At 44.1% G+C, this 25,184-nt stretch overlaps 1 protein-coding gene across 1 annotated transcript; it reads right to left on the reverse strand.

Annotated features, from left to right (window-relative positions):
* Window positions 1-1,174: 1,174 nt before the first annotated feature.
* On the reverse strand, window positions 1,175-24,790 carry LOC130207412 (protein FAM53B-like). Its single transcript, XM_056436013.1, has 5 exons — window positions 24,657-24,790; window positions 14,584-14,853; window positions 11,436-11,490; window positions 8,527-9,344; window positions 1,175-2,370 (listed from the first exon to the last, which is right to left on the reverse strand). Exons 2-5 carry the CDS (start codon window positions 14,662-14,664, stop codon window positions 2,041-2,043), a joined length of 1,284 nt encoding a protein of 427 aa, XP_056291988.1. The 5' UTR covers window positions 14,665-14,853; window positions 24,657-24,790; the 3' UTR covers window positions 1,175-2,040.
* Window positions 24,791-25,184: the final 394 nt, after the last annotated feature.

The raw sequence follows: 25,184 nt of genomic DNA on the forward strand, positions 1-25,184 counted from the left end.
AGATATTAACACACTCCCCAACTTGGCTCGCCACTTCCTGTTAGGGAGGAAACGTGTGTGGGTTTGTGTGTGTAGCTCACTGACCTTTGGGAGCAGCAAGCAACCAGACTGCTGTTGATGGCAACGGGATTTTGGTGTTTCCAGTTTTTTTTGTGTGTGTCAAGTCAGAAGTGAGGTGTGAACAGATGTCCGAGCCCGTTTTCCATCCTCTGAATTTGATCCCTCTGTGCTTCTTTTCCTCGACTCATCCTTATTGCTGCAACATCTAGAGACGGCAAGACAATCCCTCGCCTAAAAGTGACAGCTAATACAGATTTCCTGGGCCGGCTGACAGGTTTTCTGCTTCGACAAGCTCGGCACAATCGGAATTCATGTCAGGGCCTTTGAACAAGTGCGTGTGCTGTGTGTGTTTGGGTGTGTGTTTGTGTAAGCCAACACCTCAGGGTTGAGATGTCTGAGTTCACCTTCCTTCAAGGCCATGATTGAAGGAAAAGCTGCAACTGGCTGGAACATCCTGTTTTGGACGTAAACACTGTTCTGCAGCCAGGGCTTTCCTCCCGGTGTCGGAAAAACAATCCGTCCCATCTCTTCATGTCAGCGCTCAGCTTCCCCGATGGCCAGTAATGGTGACGACACAAGCCGTTTAAAGAGAGGGCCCCCGCAAAGAAGAAGGGCTTATAATAGGCGGCAGGTGCTTCACGTTTGTTTTTAGTGACTTGGACAGACATAAGAGACGTGATCGGACGTCGCAGGAAGGAACACACTTTTCTGCCCGTCTGCCTCGCAGGTCCCGGGACATTTTATCCTGACATCACATCCTCTGGTCAATGCTGGGTTACAGACCAGGGAACATTCATGTCTAGACATCCTGCTTTTTTTGCTTGGGGCTGGTGGGCAACAACAGCTGGGCATTAAAGAGAGGTTTACTGAACTTACCGTCTTTATCAAGAGCTGTAAAGTAGCTCAACAAAAGGACGGCAAAAATGCGTCTACGGACTTTTAAAACATGATACGTTTGAATGAGTGAGCTTCGGTAAAATAGTTTTGAAATGTGAAGCAGGAAGTGGGCACAACTTCTAAAGGGTATATGGAAACGTTGCAGCTTATTCAGAGCTTTGATCTGTCTTTGTACCGAGCATTCATTAATGAGCTGAAATTAAACCAGACATACGAGTGCAGGTTGTACATTTATTTCATGTCCATTCGGTTAGAGAAAAGGCCTCGTATTCTTCCTCCTTCGCAAACAACTCATAAAAGACAAGTTACTTCGAAAAATATACATTGATATTAGAACTGAAAACTTGAGATTCAGTGTTTAATTCAAATATACAATTTGCATATTTAGAAACTACAACAACAACAAAAGGTCAGAAAAGGTGGCTTCGATTGAGGCGAGAGAACCGGTCGAGCAAACATCCAAAAGAAGGCACTGTCATTTTCCAAACTCCTCGTAAAGCTTATTGAGCCTACATTCAGCAGCAAGATTAGATTTTCATATGTGCACAAAAGACAAAAGAGGAAGGTCAAGGGTAAGAGTCTTCATGTTGTTTCCCCCCTCCCCGTTTCACCCCTTCCCTGACCTCCACTTTCTCTGAGAAAAGAAAAAAAAAACTCAAGCTAAATACAGAGGAGCCCAGCTACAGCTACAGTACTACAAACCTATGGTTAGCTGACTTTGGAAAGGTCATCAGGTTGAAAAGACAGTGGGGGCTGGGAGGTTTTTTTTTTTTAAGACTAACCCTCACTTTCCTGCTCCTGAGTTAAGCTGAATACCCAATAAAATACCCACCTAAGGTCACTGCTCCTTGATTCAAACAGTAAGAATGTTCAAGGCAAATGTGTCATTAAAAAGGGAGTCATTAACGACATACTTAGTCCTTTATCATCCATCACTTTCCTGTTCTTTCCCTTTCAAAGTCCGCCTCTCCACCCTTTTCCTCACAGCCCTTCCTAATAGCCATCTCTCGGTGCATCGGCAATGTCCATTAACGTTCTGCAACAGTCCAGACACACGCTATTTTGAATCTCCGATTAAAATGTTCAGTTTCTCTCAATCTGATCGAGATCGAGCTCTCCACCCAGCTGGAAAATGTCTCTCTGTGTCCCACCCTTCCAGAGGGTGTGTTTGCGGCCCACAGGAGAGCCGGGCCGCGAGTCCACGCTACAAGCCGAGTCGCTATCCAGCTCCTCAAAGGAAGAATCCTCTTCCCCGTCATCTCCTGCCACTTCCTGCCGTGACTCCAGAATCAACTCGGACCCACCAGTGAAGTCCAAATCCGGTTGGTAGGAGGTGGGAGGGAGCAGGCCTGATTGGCAGCTGTCGGTGGCTGAGAATCCGGGGCAGCTCAAGCTCTGAAAAGTCTGACGTTTCTGTATAGAGGAGACAAAGAGGAAAAATAGATGTTTGTTTGCGTACCTCAGCTCATGTTCACATTCTGGCTTCACTCTAATGAGGCTATAAAAGTGCAGGGGTTTGTCGGGGGGGAGATCAAGCTCAGGGTTTTCCAAGATGTCAGTTTGAAATCGGGTTTCAGTTTGGGCGGCCGAGAGCAGGCTCTCCCTTTCATCGACGGCATGCGAGCATGTAAACACGCGCGTGGACACACACGCCTCCGAAGAACATGCACAAAACCTTCTGGCTTTAGAAAAAGAAGAAAAGAAAAAAAAAAAAAAACATTGAGATGAGTTGCAAAAACCACAAAGGTGTCGTGTTTCAGACTTCTGCTCCAGGCCAACGTGAAACACATACTGGGAACCCAAAGTCGTGTTTGATATTTTGCAGAGCATCTGTACGTGAACCGCAGCCTGTGTTTTTTGCACTTGACCTTCGGGGCATTTAATTCACGACAACTTGTCATTCGTGCTCTTTCTTTCCACCCTGAAATCCTCCGCGCAACAAAGAGAGGCAGCCGTGCAGCGCAGTGAAGGGGTTAATGATCTCTGCAGTGCCCCAGCAACAGATGTTGGAGGCATGGAGGTGAATAGAGATGAGGGTTTTCTCTATAGCGCCTCGGTTTACATGACGGACACCTCTAATGCTCCTCAGTGTGTTAGGACATTGCTTTTCCTGTTACAATGAGATGGGAGCCTCCCTTTCTTAAGGAGACTCACTCTTTTCCTTGCTCCGATTCAGCACGCTCCGAAAGAAAACTATACAGCAGGATGTTGGCTGAAAGTTGGCCCACTTTTGCTGGATTAACTTGACATGTAAGATGCTCAACCGCGGGATGCCTCCTCTGCAAAAGCTTACGGTGCTTATGTGAGGAGCACGAGGCCTTTTGGCGTCTGCCGTAGTTACCCCACTGGAGTGGAAAAGGGGATTTCTGAGGCCTCGCTCTTTCTGGTCGACCCCCCCCCCCCCCCGTATCACCCGGCTACTAATTATCGAAGCAGAGGAGGAGACGAGAGGAAGGTAGAAAGGAAAGGGGGAGAGGCAGCTTCTCCACAATATGCTTTCTATAATAAAAAAAACCCGACCGAGGCTGACTGGGATTTGGGTGGGTGTGGTGGGAGGTTGGGGGAGCAGGGTTAGATTTCTGCTGTGTACCCAGCTTTGTGTTTTTTCATCTCACTTGAGCAGACCCCCACCCAGATGGACACACAAACACACACACACACACACACACACACACACGTAGGCTCTCTAACCTCATGCTGTTGTGTTTTACATAAGTCGTGGCCATAAAAAGCGGTCTGGGTTATTTTCTTAATCTAATACTTTTCGGACTAAATAATTGTCATTTTAAAGTTGTAATCCATAAAAGTGTCGTGCCCAAACTCAGCGGAGTGCTCCTTTAAGTTTTCAGCTCTAGCTGATTTGGCAATGGTGCCGCAAGAGTATGACACAGGTATCGACCACTGGGGGCAGCAAACACGCCAGACATGCAAAAGAAGAAATCACAGACTACTCCTTTTTTAATGTTTGTACCTGCTGCAGCTGCCCTGATAAAGTAAATACCGCTGCATGCAGTTTGCCTTCAATTGGGACATATTACTTTGTTATAACACATTTACTTGGGAGAAGTTTGTGCGTCAGAGTCGCCAGAAAAGCATCATGGCTTGTATTCTGCTAAATGCGACTGGATGCTCGAGGACACCCAGATTTTTTTCTGGCACATTGCATTCAACATACTGTGTATTGTAACATATACAATATTTTCCTGGCATATTTGGGTAGAATGGATATTTGAACCCACAGCAGCTCTTTACAATACCTCCAAACAAACTGAGCAGATGCATGACGTCACGCTGTTTTCATAAAAAATTTGCAATGTAAAATTATGTAATATTAAACCGTCTGGCAATAAATAATATCTAAAATATGATATGTTATAAAATCTTAAGGGTTAATCCATTCACATTGTATTACACTCAAAGCAAGCGCACTTGAAATCATACATTTTTTGAAATCATTAAAAAAAAAAATTTATAAATACATCACTGATATTCCGGTGGACATTATTCATTTTTTAAACCACTGTCAACAAAACCAAAAATGTCCACTGTGATGACATTTTCAACAACATGGGAATTGAACGGCAGCTGATAGGAGAGGCACAAGCTAAAGCCAAGAGACTTGGCAAATATCCTCCTGATAATTAAGACATAAAACACCCTGTTAAATACCTTGGCAAAGGACCTGCTGTGAACTAGAGACACACACACACACACACACTTCTTCTTGAGGTCAGATTAAGAACAACCGGCCACAAACGGCTACCATGGAAGACAAGGAAACAGAGCTGCAACAACAAATAACTATAAAGCAAAAAGGTCAGGGCAGAGGCTCAGGCAAAGACAGCAGAACATAACTCATTCATGGCAGCCAGAACAAATACTTGCACACCTTCGCAACAATTATCTGTGTTGCTGTCTGTGTCGGGCCTTTGCTTTGTTCTTTGCGTTAGTCTGGTATTCACTGGGCCACACAGTGAACGCCTCCAAGTATGATACAAAAATTAAGATAAATATGTTTAGGTGAATGAAAGGCTGAACAAGCAGGGGTGACTACACACACACACACACACACACACACTGCCCTCTGGTAATTCCTGACAGAGCGCCTTTGGGACGAGTCCCATCATGTCGTGTTTTTAACCTGGAGCACCGCGCCTCAAGACGCCCACCTAGGTAGGTGTACTGATGCCTGTGGGGCTTGACGCTCAGCTATGATCACCATGTGTGCCATCCCAGGAATGGAGAAAGATGGAGAAAGGCGAGCAGAGCAGGTTGAACTTGGGCCAGGGAGATGATATTAATAGAGAAAGGGTGAGGGGGGAAATAATACCCCCTTTCTTCATCCTGCCATTTCTCTCCTGAATGCACAGACTCTCGTGGGCACGCACACACACGCACACACACACACACACAAAGTACAACACGCCCCCTTTTACCACCCGTACTGCTCTAACACAGCTAAGCCAATGATGGCCTGTAATTTTTCTTCAGAATGTACAACAAGGCACTTCACATGGGCCCCTTTCCTCAAAGTCAAAGTGTGAGCGTCGACCATCAATCAGGAAAGTGACCTAGAATCAGGAGATAACATTCCCCGTCTGACATCTCGCTACACCCACTAAGCAGAGGAGACAACAGCGACGGGCCAAGGTGAAAAGGCGGTCGGCGAATGAGGCAGCGGACAGGGGAGTGAACTGGTGCCCACGAACGACGGGGAGAATATTCTAGGAATTTTTTTTGGGGGGGGGTCGCATGAAATCCCTATGGTAGTCGAGCTACAGCCGCGAAGCACGACACGCATCCCCAGAATTCACATCCGCCGTCATCGACGTGGTTGAGGAACTTAGAGGCCAAATTACACCATGTTCCACTGACAACATACCCAAGGGACGTGTAACATGTTGAGTCACAACCCTTAACCCCTGACCCTAACCTGCAGCAGACTTTACAACAACCTTCTGTATTAAATAGTACAACATATTACATCAATAGACATGTCTGAAATGGTGGTTGCCACCAAAAAAAATGCAATAGTGGTTCTTGTTTTCGACCACATGGATTGTATTACTCATACACACACACACACACACACACACACACCTATAAAATGGATAAAGTGCGGTGGCGGGTGTGTAGGTGTGTAGTGGTGAGAAAAGTTATAACTCTTAGTTCACACCGATGGGCAGGGAGTATCAAAGCATTGTTTGCGGAATAGCTTTTACATTGCACACTTGCATATATTAATTATAACAAAATTGAAATCAAAAATCAATCATGCAATTTGCATTTTAGCTAACAACAAGTCAGCGGTCAATGAGAATGCAATCGCCTGTCAAATGTGAGTGGGATGCTTTTTCAGTTCGAGAGCGTTGTGATGAGAGGAGTGAGAGGGAGAAAGTGTGTGTGTCACGTAGCCAGGTGAAAAACTGTGAGCGGTAAGTTCACAGATCCACTTCCCCCACAAAATAGCTTTAAAAAATGATAATCTAAAGCTACATATATCATAAGTAACTGCATGTAGAAAACCAAAATCTGGCAAATAACCAAATTTACATTAGGAGGCGGTAAAATCTCAGCTGTTCCCTGAAGGTTAACAGACACAGGTTGGAACCAGCTCAGCAAGTAGAAGGAAGCATCACTGCTTACTTTCCGCACTTCAGGCATACACAAGAGTGAGAAAGTAAACGCAGTGGCAGTAGATACTGAAATAATTAGTCTAACCTGCACCACCCGACTCCTTTCAACAGTGCTACACGGGTCTGCGACGAGAAACAACGGCTATGCCCGTTACCGGCGTGGAGATAGTTGTATCTCCACGTCCATCATCTGCAAATGTGCGACTGATTTTCCTCTTTTAGCAGCTGGCATGACTAGAGGAAACATGCTCGCTAGGCTCCATTTCCAAAGCCTTGTTGATCCGACCCTGGCTAGGTCCTGAGGGTGACTGGCTGGGAACAGACATATTTGGGAAGAGGAAGGGAGGGGTACAGGGATAAATAGATGGTACTTTATATTAAGAGAACAGGAAAAGGAATCATATTTCCGAGACAGGCGGGAGGTTGAAGGAAGATTTTGGTGTGTCGTATGAGCAATGCGTGTAAAAAAAGATGGAATATTAAAGAGTGCAGGCTGGATTTGGTATCGATGCCTCCCGTTATGTTGAATTTCACGAGCATTTACATAAATAATGAGGCCGGATGTGATGAACTGAGATCTCCCTGGGCTGTGTAAAAACACCAGAGCGCTGCCAAGCATCAAAACAGCGCATGTCATTAAAATACTTCAACGATTCCGTTTGGGGTTTTGGTTGGTCCAGGGGTCATTTCCACCCTCTGGCTGTTCCACTGCTTCCTCTGATCTTACACATGAACAGACAAACTCTTGTCTCTGGGGAAGCAATTCTGAACTCATTCAAGTGTCCCCATGATGAATCACATGTGGTTGCAATAGGAAGATGCAGCACTGGGGATGGAAGATGGAAATATAGGCCAGAAGTAGAAGTAGAGAGGAAGCAAATGGGGACCAACCTTTGGACGGGTTGTTTACCCAACAGAGTAAATTAAATGATAAACCGGAGTCGGGCTTGCCAGAGCGTGGCGCTAGGCAGCGTGACCGAACATGAGGAATGCTTCTTCGATAAGCACCACTCCCCGAGTTAAAGTGAGGGAGGCCAGATATCACTTAGCCCTGAAGCTTCGGACCGACGACCCAAAAAACTCAATTCAGCTTGATCTAGTCCAGTTCCCGATCGGACTCAGAGTTAGAGACCAGCCCAGATGTGTTTGAGGATCTCTTGAACTTCCCCTTGGTCTCAGAACAAAAAGGTGTTTGTCTGTGGGGTGAGTGTGTTTGGTCTCGGTTGTAATTAAACGCAGTTGGAAATTCCGCAGCATTGAAGCAAGATTGGAAATTAACGGATGCCGACTTATGATGTAATCAGTGCATGTAAGGGATACCTGTGAACTTAGTCAAATATACACTACCGTTCAAAAGTTTGGGATCACTTAGAAATGACTTTATTTTTCAAAGAAAAGCACTGTTTTTTCAATAAAGATAACATTAAATTAATCAGAAATACACTCTCTACATTGTTAATGTGGTAAATGACTATTCTAGGTGGAAGCGTCTGGTTTCTAATGAAATATCTCCAGAGGTGTATAGAGGCCCATTTCCATCAACGATCACTCCAGTGTTCTAATGGTACATTGTGTTTGCTAATCGCCTTAGAAGACTAATGTCTGATTAGAAAACCCGTGCAATTATGTTAGCACAGCTGAAAACAGTTATGCTGGTGATCTAAGCTATACAACTGGCCTTCCTTTGAGCTTGAAGTTTGTAGAACAAAATTAATATTTCAAATATTAATCATTATTTCTAACCTTGTCAATGTCTTGACTATATTTTATATTCATTTGATAAATAAAAGTGTGATTTTTCATGGAAGACACGAAATTGTCTGGGTGATCCCAAACTTTTGAACGGTAGTGTATATAGAACACGCATTCAACTGAATGGGAGTGTGTGTGCTTGTCTGTGCACGTCAACATATGTTTGACATTTCGAGCTAACCTGAGTCATCTTTGCCAGGTCCAGGGAGGGCCGCTGCTCCTGGGCATCTTCAGGTCTCCTGCGCTTCATGCCAATCTTTTTGTCATTCAGCACGCAGGGTTGGGACTTGCTCCGGGACAGACACCCTGGCGCCCTGCCTCTCAGGCCCGCTCGCCTCCCCAATTCTGGGGTGGAGTCCGGAGAGCTGTCCTCCTCCCTCTTAAGCTCTGGCAGGCTGATCTGCTCATGGGAGAGGGAGAGGGGCCTGAGGAAGTGGTGATGGTGGAGGGAAGGAGAGGTCGGGGAGACCGGAGAGGCGGTGAACCGAGGGTGGAGAGGCAGTCGCTGGTTGAAGAACGGCAGCTCCGCGGCGCCGTCCGGGGGCATGCTGGAGCGGGAGGGCAAACTGAAGCTGGAGCTGCGCTGCATGGTGGGAAGATGACCGCCGGAGAAACCCGGTCCTCCCCGAACACTGCCTCCGCTGTGGCACCGTCGTTTCTCCACGGTCGTCCACACTCGGGAGCCTTGGGGCCTCCACGACGAGCGGAACCCACCGAATTCATCGGAGAACGACAGAGAGCGACACTGACGTTTGCTCGGGGGTGCCGCCGGAGCGCGGCCGGCGGCCGTAGTGGTGTCCGGCGCGGCGGCGGGGGAGTCGGGGGCGGTCGCGCCGCTATTGCCGAGGCTCAGATCTCTTATCAGACTGGTGATTGCCGTGGCGCTGCCGGGCTCCTTGGCCCAGTGCCAGCTGCCCGGCTCAGGCATCCCGTCCCACAGGCTCTCCAGACTGGCACCGGGCTGGCAGCTTTGCCCCAGGTCCAGCCACCTGTCTGCCTCTGCAATATTCAAAACATACAAACTCATTCTCATTGACCTCAAGAAGAGACCTTTTCGTCCGTCTTTACCCGAGGGGTAAACTTGCAATACGTCGATGTCAGAAGGATGAATTCTAGCTTAAAGACAAAAAGGTACACAAGTCTGGAAGGAACATTCAGTACCTAAACACACAGACACAGACAAACAGAAGCGAGCTTAAGGCCAAAGGGAATGGTCGCTTTCAGGATACGATGGAGATTAGTTTCTGGAAACTGCATTAGTGAAGAGACTGAACGCACGCTTTCTGTCGGGTCATTTGAGTCTAGTTACACACAGCAGAGCACTAGAATCAACAGAAATGTGTTGATGCATCTAAACAAATAATTGGTGAGCCTACAGTTCGAACCATTGCTGCTCTTGTGTAACTGTACTGAACGCTGACAGCAAGCAGCCTAATTACCTTCGCATTGAAAATGCGGAAGGTTATGTTTTGATTGCCGTGTATTTATTTATTTATTTATTTGTATGCGTGTTATTCGCAAAACTCAAAAAGTATTGAACCGAATCGCATGAAATTTGGTGGGATGATTGGTTATTATCCGGGGACCATTTGATTCGATTTTGGGATCAATCAGGTCAAAGGTCAAGGTCATGGAAAGGTCAACATCTTTTTTTTACCATAGCACGATACATTTCTATCCAATTGGCATGCAACTAATGCCAAAGTGTTCATAATTCAATGCCCAATCTTGTGATATGTGAAGGTATGCGCTCTACCGAGTGCCAATTCTAGTTGTGTATGTCTGAAGAACATGGATGTTTTCGTGAATGACTAACGTGGCAGTGTTGATTCTGATGATCTGAATGGTTGAGTTGCCCACAGCATGACTCATAAAGATCACCATGTGCCATGTCTTGATTCATGTTCACATAAACAGAGGACGTGGAAGAGGAAAGTCATGTCTTCAGAGATACCGACAATAAACTACATTATAAATCCTAGATCACCGAAGAGGTGGGACTGTTCCTCAGTACAAAGCTGTTGCACGAAATGTTACGGGTGCAGTTTTTAACAAAGGTATCTAACAGAAAAACGGAATCGACACCGGATTATCTCAAACTTGGACCTGAAGACTGCCAATTCCAAAGGCGTGATCTACATGTTCAATAACAATTAGCCGGCGAAACCAGTTGGCAAGTCACTCCCACGAGCCAAGTGGTTAGCAGAATGACTTGCCAGCTATTTCCCCATCTGCACAAAAGAGTCTGTCACACAGCTGTGGGAGATAATACACCTACAGAAAAAGTGCCATCGCGGCTTGAGCTACGAAGCCAAGTGTTCATGTCGTGAATCTATTGAAGCTTTTGGCAAAAAGGCCCCCCTGCTGATCCAAATTCCCGTCCTTTTGGTGACTCATTTTGGCACGCTCTCTCACAGTCTTGTGGACGGAAATCATTGCTTTGGGCGGACAAACAATGTGCGGGGGCTACAGTGACGACCTGACAGGAATGTCTTGACAAAGGGGGAAAGGGATGAACTTCAAAAGGCCATCCTTGAACTAACAAGACAAGCTGGACAATGTTAATATCAACGTGAACAGTGGAAACAGTAAGCCGTGTTCCTCGTCACGCCACATAGCACGCAACATCATGGCTACTGTGAGCGGCAAGTCTGTTAACACAATTACTGCAACACTGACAGCGCCAAAGGGAAATTGTTGACAGAGAAAACAGCGTTTTCAATTACAGTCACTCCCATGAGAGTGGTGTGCAATGTTGTGCGTAGGCAGGTGCACCCTGATCATGAGTGGGGGATGAGTGACCGACAGAGAAAGGGAGAAGTGAGAGACCGAGTGGATTAACAATAAGACGGTGACAGTGGAGGTCGCTGACTTTGACGGTTCAACTAAACAGGGGGTCAAAGGGGGCGGTCCATTATGCTATTGCATTTGTGAAATGATTTTACGACAAAAAGGACCCCACCTCAACCATTTGTACTGTCCAGTGTCCAGATCTCGGGTGAATGCAGAGGACAGAAAGATGGGGAGTTCTTTATTGCCATTGAAAAGAAGGAAAGACAAACAATAAAGGGAACAATGAAGATCACCCACCCACAGTTCCACGGGAGAAGAGGGTGGTCCCTCTGCTCATGGTGTGGTGCTTATGCTGCGGAGGACAGGCAAACACAGGGGCCGACCGTCAGGGAGACAGAAGAACAAACCAAGAAATGGGGAACAGAAAAGTCAAACATGTTTGCCATCATACCACGATCGAATGAGAAAACCAGTAACCATTTCATCTTTGCATGGCTGTCGGTCCAGTGGTAACAAAAGTATATACACTGTATATACACACTTTAAAAAAAAGGTACAATGAATAGGATTTAGAGCTTAAAACTAAATTCACAATTGGCCCCTCCTCCCCATCTTAACCCTTGTGTTGCCTTAGGGTCATTTTGACCCGAATCAATATTACACCCTCCCCCCGCCTTTGGGTCATTTTGACCCGATTCAATGTTTCACCCTCCTGTTACCTTTATATTTACTAACATATTTTACCCTTTGGGTTCAATTTGACGCCAGCAATTAAAACCTCCAGAAAATTATTAGAATTAATATTGTTTTCCAAGTTTAAGTGTGAGGCACTTTATGTTTGTTTGTTGACTACCGAAAGAACACCGACATTAAACATTGAATGGGGTCAAATTAATCCTAAAGCGGGGGGAGGGTGTAATATTGATTCGGGTCAAAATGAACCTAAGGCAACACAAGGGTTAATGAGACCATAAGCACACGCCCCCTGACCACAGTTAGGAGCTTGCCTTGCTACGTTTGAATCGTTTCGATAATCTTTGTCGCTTCCTCTTGGATGTGTACTCACGATTTGCTACCTAGTTACCATGTTTTTATAGAGGTTGATTAGACGTCTACTTCCAGTGTGTCAGATGTGATGATCGAGAGGATCACCTTCTTATGAGTTTCGGGATTTTATGTACATGTTTTTTTTAAATTCTGCCTTCAATTCTAAAGGTGCTCTAATTTTAGTTGAGTGCTTCCAATGTTATGCTACTTCATGAATGCTTTCCACTATATTTAAAAAGGAAAATGTTGTCGATTTTACTCCACCGCATTTATTGCACAGCTATCGAATGTTACTTTGCAGATTACGATTTTAAAAACCTAGAATGAGCACGTAAAATAGAACGCATTGCATGCATGCTGTACAGATTAACATACACAATGCTGCAAATTAATTTACCAAACAGTACAGAACAGTTAAAGCAACTCATCCAGATACAATGTTTACTTCAGGTTGCACTAATCAATATTTATATATGAACAATAAATGGAATGACTGTTTTTGACTTACAGAAATGTGACTCTGAATGTATGCAAATCTTTACAAAGAACACGTTATTTGGAGAGTATAAAACTGTTTTGTCTATACACACTTTTTTATCTTCTCATCACACACCTATCCTCTCTCACGGTTTACTTCTTTTAACAGGGTGGTGGCTGTCTGCACAAAGGACAAAAGGGAAATGCCAAGACGCATTGCTCTGACTCACCTTGAGGTTATCGCCACAACAACAAAATGTTTTCTCAGCTACAAGGCATAGACTCCATAAAGGCTATTGTGTTGCAGAAAAGTATTAGATGGAACAATTAGTTAACTACTCCAGGTCCAACATGGGTACCTCATGAGTGAACGTTAATATTAAGCTAAGTCAACATTCATCTGAAATTTCCAAAAGCCTTTGTCCTGTGTATTAACGCATATAGTCTGTCGGTGCCACCGAACGTAAACTGGATTGCTCCGCAGCCGAGTGTAAAGCTGGCAAGGTGAGCATCACTGTCTCAGGGTATGGTGCCATGGTTCTCTGCTGCAAAATGGTGGATTGCACCCAGGAGGTTGGGAGTGAGTCACTGCTCCAGTCGAGGGCGTTTGAGTATCTCAGGGTCTTGAGGACAATTCAGGGTGAAATGGGGCGTGAGATGGACAGGGGGGGTTTGTGTCAGTGATGCGGGCCTTGTACCGGAAACGTTGTGGCGAGCAGAGAACTGAGCTGGGAAAGACAAAGCTCTCAATGTGCCAATCCATCTCGCTCAGACCCTCACCTATGCTCATGAACTCGGGGTAGGGATCGAAAAGAACGAGGTCGTGGATACAAGTGGCCGAAATGAGCAACCTTCACAGGGTGGCTGGGCTCAGCCTTAGAAATAGGGGGAGGAGCTCAGACATCCGGAGGGAGCTCGGAGTAGAGCAAAACAAAAAGGTGTGCGGTGAGGTGGTGGGGGCATCTGGTCCGAATGTCTACTGGACGCCTCTTTCAAGGTCCTACAGGGAATGTCCAATTGATAAGAGGCCCTGGGGTTGAGCCAGAACACGCTGGAGAGATTATGGATCTCTTCTGGCCTTGGAACTCCTCGAGGTCCCCCAGGAAAACATTGCTGAGGAGAGGGATGACTGCTAAGCCTGTTGCCCCCGCCATCTGGCCAGGGATATGTATAAGATAATGGATGGATGACTGGATGGATAGTTTACAGCCTGGATCCAAAATGCTAAAAATGATAACCTAAATGGTGAACCTCTGTTTGACCAACGATTTAAATAAGAAACATTATTCTGACTTTTCTTTCAAAAACATAAGAAAGCCTTCCAAAAACGGTACATGGACATGCAAATTGTTCAAACTAAATAAAAACATCCCCACTGGACAAGATTTGCGAGATGCCAATGTTACATGTCCCAACAGTGAGCAACATACTTTGTGCAAGTGAACTTCTTTAACATATGTTAAATACGTAACATACAAGCAGTAAAAATGTCTTTGAGTTGTGAGAATGCTTTTTTATTTATTTACTTTGGACTGAGCGTCGTAAGGCTAGCTTTTACCTCCTGGTTCCAATCTTTGTGTTAAGCTATGCTAAACAGATCTTGGACCTCTTGGTGGTGAACACAAACAAATTTCACATTTGACATGAAACTTCTCAAGTGGCTTTCGAAAGTAGCTTAGTTTTCATTTCACTGCAACATTAAAGACAACTACTTAGCATTATGGCGTATTTACATGCATTGTACAAATGAGTTGCGTGACTAAATATGTCATCTGTGGCACGTCGTCATGCACTGATGGAATATAACCACATCACCGATTCCTTTTGCTGACTCATGCCGGACACATGAAACACTGTGCAGCTCCTTGACTGCCACAACAGTTTACTTTCTGTGAAATTCAAAAGGTTACGTTTCTCTCACCAGCCGTCTCTCCGCGTTGTTGAACCTCACATCATCGACAGCCTTCTTCTTTTCCAGTGTTTTCAAGAAAATGATCACCATGGTAACACGCAGCTCTGCTCCAGTCTGTCCGGATTCAGGAGAAGGCTCCGGGCAGCCATCTTAGATGAGGGCGGAGGGCAGATGGAGCATTTGGGAGAAAGGGGCGACGGGTTGGTGACCTCCCATCTGCAAAGCAGCCCTGAAGTGTTGATGGAGGTAGGAGGGTGTCTCTCGCACGTCGGCCGATCCCTGTGTTGACGGAAAGAGAGGACTTAAGTCAATCTCATTAAAAATAACCGACTCTGGGTTCAAACCTAGGACACAACTGAAAGAGCATTGCAACCGATATAATTTACACTTTGCCACAATGCTTCCCACAGGTATACAAGTTGAAGGACGTAGAAACAACAACTTTTGGGTGCGTCTGGCTGATAGACCAGACGAGCAAAGAAATGGACTTAATAAAACAGTTCAAGTTTGAGCATAGCCTCAGGCAGAGGCAGGCAAATAGCAGTCCAGCCTCCCAACCAAAATATGTACCCCCTTAATTAAGTTAGGTTTTGCTTTCATACTTTTAAATGAATACTCACTTGTAATTCATAAATCTACAGAAAACAACAATCTAATACAAAGCTGATGTAAATTCCTAGAAGCATGTGCCATCCAGTAGTGCCCCCTGCATGAGGAGAAGCATTCAAACTGCACTGTGCCTGGCTGTTTCCACAGTGCACGGTGCTCAGACCGGATAGATACCACAAAGAAAAACATAAAACACCACCTTTAAAACGCTTTTGCTTATCGTTACTACAGGGATTTAAAACTCGTTAATTGAAATACTTTGTGCAAAATTTCACTGCTGACAGAGTTGAGAAAAGGGAGTGCTGACTTGTGTTTTTCCATTCAGCATTCTCAACCACCCTAACACTTAACCACTCAGTTCTCCATATAGCTACGCTCCTATAAAAACTACCGTCTTTGTCACATGCTGCCATATGTGAACGAGTCTTTGACACTGTAAATAATGGAACATTTGGCTTTTTCAACATAACCCACAGAACATATGGGAATCTAAACATTCTGTAACAGAAAGCAGAATTCAGCTGATCCGGGAAAGGACATCGCACGCGGCACATGATTGCAGATGTGGCTAAGTATGAATAGAGAAGGAACATACATTGGGCTGCGGTTGCCCCATCGGCTACATGCACCCTGCAGATGGTAAAGCACAGACAGAGTAGTTGTGGCAGTAAACAAACTCTTAAAAAACACTTGGGAGTTATACGTCGGGCAGATGGTCCATATGCTCAACGTGTCTCGTCACGTCTACTCTCGTCTCGAATGTTGCTTGACGCATGGGAAACATCGAGGTAAATGACGGGCGGATCCAGTTACGCTTACTTCATCATATACACACAAAAAAAGGGGGAATAGCAGCAGTGACCTCGGCCTTGAGCTTCTCTCAGTCATTAGCCAACCACCAAACACGCCGACAGCATCCAATTAGAGGGCGCCATCGTGGTTCAGATCCTCCTCCCAATCAAGTCCTGACTAATGACAGCTTTCTGCCGTGGAGCGATACACATGGAGCTAATGGATCTTACAGGCCGGCGATACTATCCAGCCCGTGTAATATTTGGTTTCATGTTAAGCAAGGGTGGTTGCACTTTTATAACATGCTTTTGAAGAGAAGGGTGCAAGTGTGCACTTGCTGTTCAATGAGTCTTGTGTGACTGTACTTTGTGCAAACAAAAAAGAGAGACCGATCATAAAAGAAAAAGATGGGCCGGTCGTTTACACTTCGATAAAGAAATGTCAAACCGGTTTGGTCATGTTTTGTTACTGTGCCGTGTCATCTCTATTCGTTCCCTCTTCCCCAGCCCCATGACTACATGAGGACTATACACGTTTTGCGCAGAGCTGCCCAAGACCAACTGCGAGCATATGACTCCCATTATCTCCATTTATCCCGGAGAGTCAGTGGAGCACAACTGGGCCTCTCGGCAGGCAAGAGTGGCTGGCGTTGGTGGTGGGAGTCAGAGGAGAGGGGAATGTTCTTCTTGATCAGTTTTGCAGATTGCTTTCCTGATTGGGGCCGACGTTGAGTAACGGGCGCGGCAATGTCGAAAAGTTTGAGCGAGTGCGGTTGTTAGATCGAGTGGGAGTGGACGAGCATGACGGCCGCGCGTAAAGGTCGCTACAGCGTCCCGTTTGACCGAAGTGAGACGTGTTCCGTCGGGGCTCAGAAAGCACCTCGAAGAAGAGAGTGTGTGCTTTCTGTGCATGCGTGTAGGGCTATGCTAACTTGCCTTTGTGCGTGTGTGTGTGTGTAGCGGCTGGCAAGTGGGGTCATGGGAGAGGGCAGGCCGAGTGTGAATTCAACCCCGGAGCCATGCTTACTTAATGAACCAACTCCTCATGATGGGGAAACCAGAGCTTAATGGGGAGAGAACTGCAGAGCCCTTGTGTGGAGCACTGATCAGATCAGTGTTTCACGACTGAAAGTGAGTCGTCTTGTTGGCTACATCTCACGGTGACTGTCGTACTAAAGACTATCCAGGAGGAGATCAGTTTACAGGACGCCTCGCCTACAAGTAGATAGAGATAGATAGATATGTACTTTATTAATCGCCAAGGGGAAATTTGTCGTAACAGTAGCAGCACCAATAAACTAAACACACAAGAATAAAAAATGAAATATAAAATATAAAAAACAGGGATGAAAGATAAAGATGTATACAAGAAGTATACAAAGTAAAATATAAAATAAAATATATATGTATATATACAACATACAGGACTGTCTCAGAAAATTAGAATATTGTGATGAAGTTCTTTATTTTCTGTAATGCAATTAAAAAAACAAAAATGTCATGCATTCTGGATTCATTACAAATCAACTGAAATATTGCAAGCCTTTTATTCTGATTTATTGCTGATTATGGCTTACAGCTTAAGAAAACTCAAATATCCTATCTCTAAATATTAGAATATCATGAAAAAGTATACTAGTAGGGTATTAAACAAATCACTTGAATTGTCTAATTAACTCGAAACACCTGCAAGGGTTTCCTGAGCCTTGACAAACACTCAGCTGTTATGAATCTTTTTTTTAACTTGGTCTGAGGAAATATTAAAATGTTATGAGATAGGATTTTAGAGTTTTCTTAAGCTGTAAACCATAATCAGCAATATTAAAAGAATAAAAGGCTTGCAATATTTCAGTTGATTTGTAATGAATCCAGAATGCATGACATTTTTGTTTTTTTAATTGCATTACAGAAAATAAAGAACTTTATCACAATATTCTAATTTTCTGAGACAGTCCTGTATATGCATACACAATACACAATACAATACTAATGACAAATTAAATTAAATATTAAATATAGACAGTGTGCAAAATGCAAGGTGTGTGTATGTGTGTAGTGTAAATGAAAATGAAGTGTGTGTGTATGTGTGTAGTGTAAATAAATGAAATGTGTGAAGTTTAGATCAACATCGTGTGGATATGAAGTTATTACTCTCTACTATCTAACACAATCCTTGAAACAAGGCATTGTAGATATCAAAAGGAAGGGTGGCCCTACAGCTGGATGTGCTACTTCTCCTTTCAGGTTCGTTTAATTACAAGATATATGACAGCTACCACGTTTTTGCAGTAAATATCAATGGCAGTCCAGCAAGTCAGGATCTGGAGTAAGGCATACTCATTTAGTCATCGACTTATCATACATACTAGCGCAATAACGCTCGTCTCAAACAAATGTCTACCTGCTCTCTGTAATTGCGTATTTGTCATTTCACAATTAACACGAGCACTAAACTGAAAAAAAACCTCGACCCTAAATCGAAAACTATATAGATATAGATATAAAAGATATTGTTTGGACCTTTTCAACATTCTAGGTCTATGTAATTAAATTTGACATCCATAGTGGACTAAAATCTAATGGTAATTCAAGTCAGACTTGTGCACTTTGGGGTGCAGACAGCAGCTCTTGGCTCACAATAGCCAATGGCTCAGGAGGGCACTAGAAGGGCAGCTAAGATAATATGGCTCTTTGCCCAGGCGGTGATTTGTACAGGCAGATGAATAGAAGCCTATTCGGGGGGCCCTAAAGTTCTGTGACGGGGTGTTTGGTGTCCATCACCAATTGGCTCTGGTTACTGCATACTTGTGCAGAGCGCGTCTGGTGTCAAGACTTTGATCGGTGGCTGTGGCTGAAAGAAACCAACTAATTTCATACTATTGAAACAATGGCGACCAAACCAACATTACACCGCGCGTCCGATTACAAGTGAATCACGGTGTTTATATGAGATTCTTATTTTGAAAAGGTCACATTTTATTAATGCACTAAACTAAAACTTTTGTTCTCTCTATTCATTGTTGCATTGCTTGGACACATTTTATGGTGCAAAACACTGGCCGTCAGCATTGGTTTTGCGCAGCGGATATGGCCATGGGAACCTAAGTGAAAACATGAAAAAAAGAAGAGTTCAGGTTTGTTGTAGTCTGGGCGGATTAAAATTAAGAGCCATTCTTTTGTGTGTGGTGTGGATTGTTAATTCACGGTGAACACACAGCCACCCCTCTCTTATATAGTGAGAGGGGTCGTAAAAATGGTCCTAGGGAGGTCAAGACATACCACTGAATCCTCTGGCCATCACCCTAGTACCCAGTGACGTGGGAACACTCGCCAAAAACAACACGCCACGACACCGCGAGATCTTCAGAAATGCATAAACAAAGAAGAGCTCCTTCAGTCAAAACGGTGTGCGTCGTCAGTCGTCAGGTTCTGGACTCCTGTTGCAGATCGCCCCGATCGTTTCTCGAACGACATCGATCGTCGACATCTGCAGAAATACAACCAAGCACTTAAAAGTTCCTAATAATAGCAATTTTTAAAAAAAGAAGAATTTGCCTCGTCGTTACCTCCAATACTCATAACTCTGCGATGAAAACAGATGCAGACGCTCAAAAGAACTTCTTGGGAATTGGCCATTTTTAAGAAGCAAAATAAAAGTCCAGTGAGGTTAAGTTGGCATGAAGACACACTCGTAGAAACGTACATATGAAAGCACACTTCCCTTTGCAGCGTTGGGGTTGTGCTTCCCTTGTGGTCACATGCCGCTGACGATTTGGGTGTGGAGCGCACCGACTTTATTACTAAATACATGAAGAGAGGCACACGCAAGTCATATCTACCAAGCATGGTGACAGAGTTGCGTTCACATTAAATGCCTCTTTGGCAACAAACATTAAACCCAACATAATTTCACGTTTATAGTGTAAGCTGCCTCATGAAATAAATAGTTGGATCACTAATAGGTTTACGCATATGGATAAGCTTTAAGAAAAGGCTGACTTAAACATATCTACTATTGTATTATGGTAAAACATTTACACGATTTTACAGATATTTTCTAGGGGCTAGTTTCTCTCTGACTTCTTTCATAAAACAGTTGCTAACACTGTTTCCTTGAATTTAATAGGTAGCCATAGAAACCAAATAAAAAACAGTGACAACTGGTAATGCGAGTCAGGAAGACATCACACAGACAGAGTAACATCTGAACGGCTCATCGTTTCTTTATCAGTGTTTTCGGAAGCTGGACTATTGAACAAGGCCTGTTTACCGAGCTGCAGCACAGTGACACGCAACCTGCAAGCTCAACACAGCTTCTCCATTTAGGCTGCCTGAAATGTGTTTGGGGTCGACCCCCGTGTCTCAGACCAAAACTTAGTTCACTGAAATCTTAAGAAGCTTGACAGGCGTAGGATCAGGTGTTTCAGTTTGAGTAAAAGGGAGGCATGGGGCCTCTCGCCCCCCGGAGTGACCCTCGCATGCCACGACTCTCCATACATCAGGTACCCCACTAATTACACTAACCACCACCCCCCTTCCCCCCCGTCAATCCCGGCCTTTCCGCCTGTGGTTCCTTCCATTAACCATGAGTGCCTGTTCTGTTCTGTGCACACTAACCAGAGCCTTAATCCATCAGGGATCCATTACATGTGAGCCTCCAGCGCTGCTAGCAATCGCCTGCAACTGATCAGCGTTGTGAGGGTGACCACTCCTGTGTTGTGTAAGAAAGTGATGTTATACAGATTGTCAATAGCAATCAACCAATAAAACCACAATGCTGGTGTTGTGCAATATCCTGCTCACGTTGCAGAGGTGCATTATGGGCGGGTTGGAAGTATGTAGGGCTTGGGAGGGAGAAACAAAAACTATGAGCAGCATTCCACCGGTCCATTCATTCATTCATGAGGCGGCTCAGCTCATTATGGACCCTGTGAACGTTCAGCAAGCTGTGTAGTGGCGTTGTAAAACAGATGCGGATGGGTTCAATATTTAAAAGCCAATTGAAGGTTTGTCATTTTGGGTGTTTTGACTGTTTAAACTGTTAATAATTGGCATTTATCAAATCAAATTGTGGACAGAATGCGTGACTTGATCAAATTTTTTTATGAAAGACTTGCATTGATGAGGTCCATATGACAGGCAACAAGAAAGTAGTGGTTTTACCCCGTCTATGAACTCTTCTATTGTAGTACATATGTTAGATCTTCATCTCTACCATCCTACACCTTGACATTCTGCAGGAAGGTAATTGATTGTAAATCGTGCTGGTGTTCAGCCTTCAGCAGTCCTTTGGAATGACATGCAGGTGTATGTAAAGCATGCCGACACTCAAACCCAACTACCGAGAGGCAATTAGAATACACTGCGGAGGCCGAGGGCCGGGCGTAATGACAACGTCGCCATGATAATTAGCCGTCTTTGTGCAAGCAAGATTTTCATGACACACTGGCTCTGTTCTCAAGCCTAGGCTTGCACAAAAAAACACTTTTGGAAGGTTTTACAGATCGAGTGTCAGACTTGTACGAGGAAAATCCATTTAAAGTCAACTGTATGAAGTTCCATAACTTCATAAAGTCCCGGACTGGAGAATACAGGTACTCAAAAGATTGTGCCAAGCCCTAACAGAACGCTTTTAATTTGATTTTTTTCCTCGGGATGCACGTCCACATAAACATGATTTTGTCCGGAGCTGCTGAAGTTTGAGGAGAGGCCTATCCAAAGCAGCTCAGAAAAATAAACGGAAATGCAGACAAAACTCAGACCCAGAGGGTATAAAATCACTCAGTTGAGAGTCAACAAAGCAACAGCAGAGATAACTTAGCTTTTTTATTTGATTTTTTTTTTTACTTAAGATGATTCCTTACTATTGGCAAATAGGAAAACCACTGTGGATTGTGTAGATGGGAGCCTTCCTATTTCTTCCCAGAATGCTTTTCATCTCTAAGTAGAGAGTGGTGCCTGTCTTGGGGGTTGGGGGAGTGCTTCTCTGGTGTATGTGAGAATGCCTCTTTCTTTTCTTTTCAGCTGCAGGTCGTAGGCTCTGTGGGCGTTGAGACGCCAGACTATCATGAGGACGGAATATAGAAAATGAATCAAACAAGTATACTGAGAACATGAATTCATAAAGTATTTGCTGTTAACTCCCTGAAGCCAAGCCTTATGAGGTTAAGTGTGTGTGTGAAGCAGGAGCAGTTATGATTGCAAATCGCAGAGAAGAAAAGGAAGCATCTCAATGAATGGAAAGTAGCATAGACAGGCATCGCTAACAATCCTTTTATGTTAGCTTTGCATAATGCCTTGGGCTGGAGAACAAGTGAAAGAAAGAGAGCCACAGCATTAGAACAGACATGTTTTCTTCTTCACCTTTTTGGCAATAGGCAAAAAAGTGAAATTTAAATCAAAAAGAGAGAAAGTGACAGAGTGGTAGCGTCAGTGTGTGGACTGAGGGAGAGTTGTACACACACACACACACACGGACAGAGAATGGACCGGTGGCTCGCTCAGCACACAGCTGCTCAGACAGAATGGAGCTCTAATAGGGCCTTTCGCCTGCGACACAAAGACGCTGCAAATGTGCGCGTCTTGAGCACACACTGGAGTGCAGAGCGATCCCCTTTAAAAACCCCACCAGCCTTAATTGCTTCCATAAATTATGTCTATAGTATGTCCAAAACAAGTCTCCAGGCTAACAATGCCAGAGCAGTTGCCGAGTACAATTGCAGTGCATAAAGTTCCGCTTCACTTAAAACATTAAAAGCACAAATTGATTACCAGCAACTGTGATGAGAATGTGTTACTTCTTCTTTCGTCACATATTGAACTTGGTTTTGAAGCTCTTTTGAACAAGACCAAATATTGACTAAACAATGACATTGATCAGAATAGTGTTTTACATAGTCAGTCATCTTGCGTTTTCAGATTCAAATGATAGTTTTGCTCATTTGAGACTGTATTGGCTCAAAGGTTATTTATTGTATGGCTGGTTTGTTTTGTGCCAGTATTGGTGCCAGTATTATAAACAAAGCTCAGATATTGGCAATAATATAGAACATTTTCCGCCCAGATACAAACACCTCACATTAGGTTCACGTGATAGAATTTGATACATGCAATTTGCTTGTAAAATTCCAGCAGTTTTTTTTATTTTTTATCAAAGCCAGGTGTGGTCATCATAATCTTCCCAAAACTGGAAAGGTAGATCAGAAATACCCCTGTGATTCTAACCTGTATTTGTGAGGCATTTATCAACATCCCATTTGTAATTAGACACTCTAACTAAAATGTGATTCAATCTTAAAGCCAGCTCTCTTATTCACGTCCGACCTGAATTTGTTGAATGCCTATTTCTTTTTAAAAACAGGATTCTTGAGAAAACTGCAGCAATATCATTTCTGTTAAGTCAACCAAACTTGCCAGCCATCCCCTGCCAGTCAACGACAACCACTGCCATAATGGCGTGCAGCCAGAAACATTTCCAGGTATTTTCATTAAGGTAAACTGGTACCAAACCAGTTCTTCATAGTACTCTGTTTATGGTGTCCACATAGATCAACCAACTGCCGTGCAATACTAGAGGGGTAAACATAAGCGCCAACAGCTACTTCCTAACCCACAAAGGAAAGGAAACACTGACAAATAAGACGTGTGGTGTTTGCTCTGCAATGGTTGGCCATATTCAGAGTGCCTTTCATTTTTAACTAAGAAGGCAATAAAGTAGTTTGAACACATAGCTACATTCACATACATATATAGACATACAAAGACAATTTACTGTACTCTTTATGTTCTTATCAGTAGCTTATCAACATGTGTAAGCTCCGTTTCTGTTTCATAAACGTGTAATAGCATAAATTCAGTGTGCATGACTCACATAGTCATAACAAGGGACAATTAACACTATATTTAGATAGTTTGCCTTTTATCTATGCTTTGAAAACAACCGAATGAGGAGGAACAAAATGGCTCATAGTTTCAGCATCATTACTTCTGACATGTGCTCAGAAATACAGGCCCATTAGTAATTACAGAATCTCAGGAGTAAACACAAATGAAAATGCTTAGGGGAGATATGCAAGCAAGCCTTATGACTCAAACACTTTTTTTCAATGTATTCTCACAGGTTGTGGTGAGCAGCCATGTGTCAATAGGAGCTGCAAAGCAACCACACAGCCTCTCGCCATCTACACAGGTACTCTATTTAACACCAGCATGGCCTTTATTACCATGGGTGATATTTGGGGGGGGGGGGGGGGGGGGGGGTAGGAGCTTTGTTAATGTGTGCAACCCATTAATGGTGCAACAGGTTGGACAGACTGAGACTCAGTTGTACACTTCTAAAACAGCGTATTTTGTCCAGTAAAGTTGTAAAAAAAGAAGCTGGAGACAACAACGTGACATCCACACATAGTGTTGTCGTTATATGTCACACGCTGTGCCTAAAGTAGCTCAAAATGGGAGCAGAGAACAGACACAACATGGAATCATTTAAGGAAAACAAAGACATTCCTGTTTACTAATTTATGGCCCAAAGTAACCCAACTGTGTTGTCATCTAACGTTTCAGTGGCAGAGCAAAGGCCAGCACGAGCAGCAGAAGGGAACTGCACAGCGGCGTAAGAAAACACGATGATGCACGCCGGGACACAGTTATAACGATCACGTATCTGGTCAAACTCCCTATTACCTGGCCAGCAGAGGCTCTGTCGATGTTAGGCCATCTTCAGCAAAAGCCAAAGCAGGAAAGTTCACAAAAGTCTTTTCGCAGTTGCAGCCGCCAGTTCAGCGTCGCCAGCGCAGGACTGAGCCGGACTGCGAGCAGCTGAGAGCTCTGCTGCTGCTTCCAGCCTTCAGCATTGATTTGTAAGATATGCGTGTACGGACGAACCATGTGGACGTGTGTGTAGGGGTGGACGACCGGAAGAGTTGCTGCCGACCAATAAACGTGTTCGGCAAAGGGAGCACCGGGTTACTGTACAGCTGAATCTTTATAGTGTGATTATTAATAGAAAACAAACATATGTTGTAACTGCGTTTTCATACTTAACTCAAACCTTTATTTAAAACAGACAACCCCCACACCTTCCAAGTTGGTATGTTCCGGCTTCGGGCCACCCTGAGGCATTTACAATACTTGTGTGCTACTTTGTATTATTATGCTTTTCATTGATGTATTTCAAGTAAATAGGCGACTACTTTCCAGTACAGCTATAAC

The sequence above is a fragment of the Pseudoliparis swirei genome, chromosome 17 (assembly GCF_029220125.1).
Source record: "Pseudoliparis swirei isolate HS2019 ecotype Mariana Trench chromosome 17, NWPU_hadal_v1, whole genome shotgun sequence".
NCBI classification, from domain to species: Eukaryota; Metazoa; Chordata; class Actinopteri; order Perciformes; family Liparidae; genus Pseudoliparis; species Pseudoliparis swirei.

Excerpts from the sequence above, each read along its gene's own strand:
- LOC130207412 (XM_056436013.1), bottom strand. The coding sequence starts at position 14,664 with ATGGTGATCATTTTCTTGAAAACACTGGAAAAGAAGAAGGCTGTCGAT. Across the intron at positions 11,491-14,583 it reads ACAACGCGGAGAGACGGCTG|CATAAGCACCACACCATGAG; the intron begins GTGAGAGAAACG and ends TGTCCTCCGCAG. Across the intron at positions 2,371-8,526 it reads ACCTGGCAAAGATGACTCAG|AAACGTCAGACTTTTCAGAG; the intron begins GTTAGCTCGAAA and ends TCCTCTATACAG.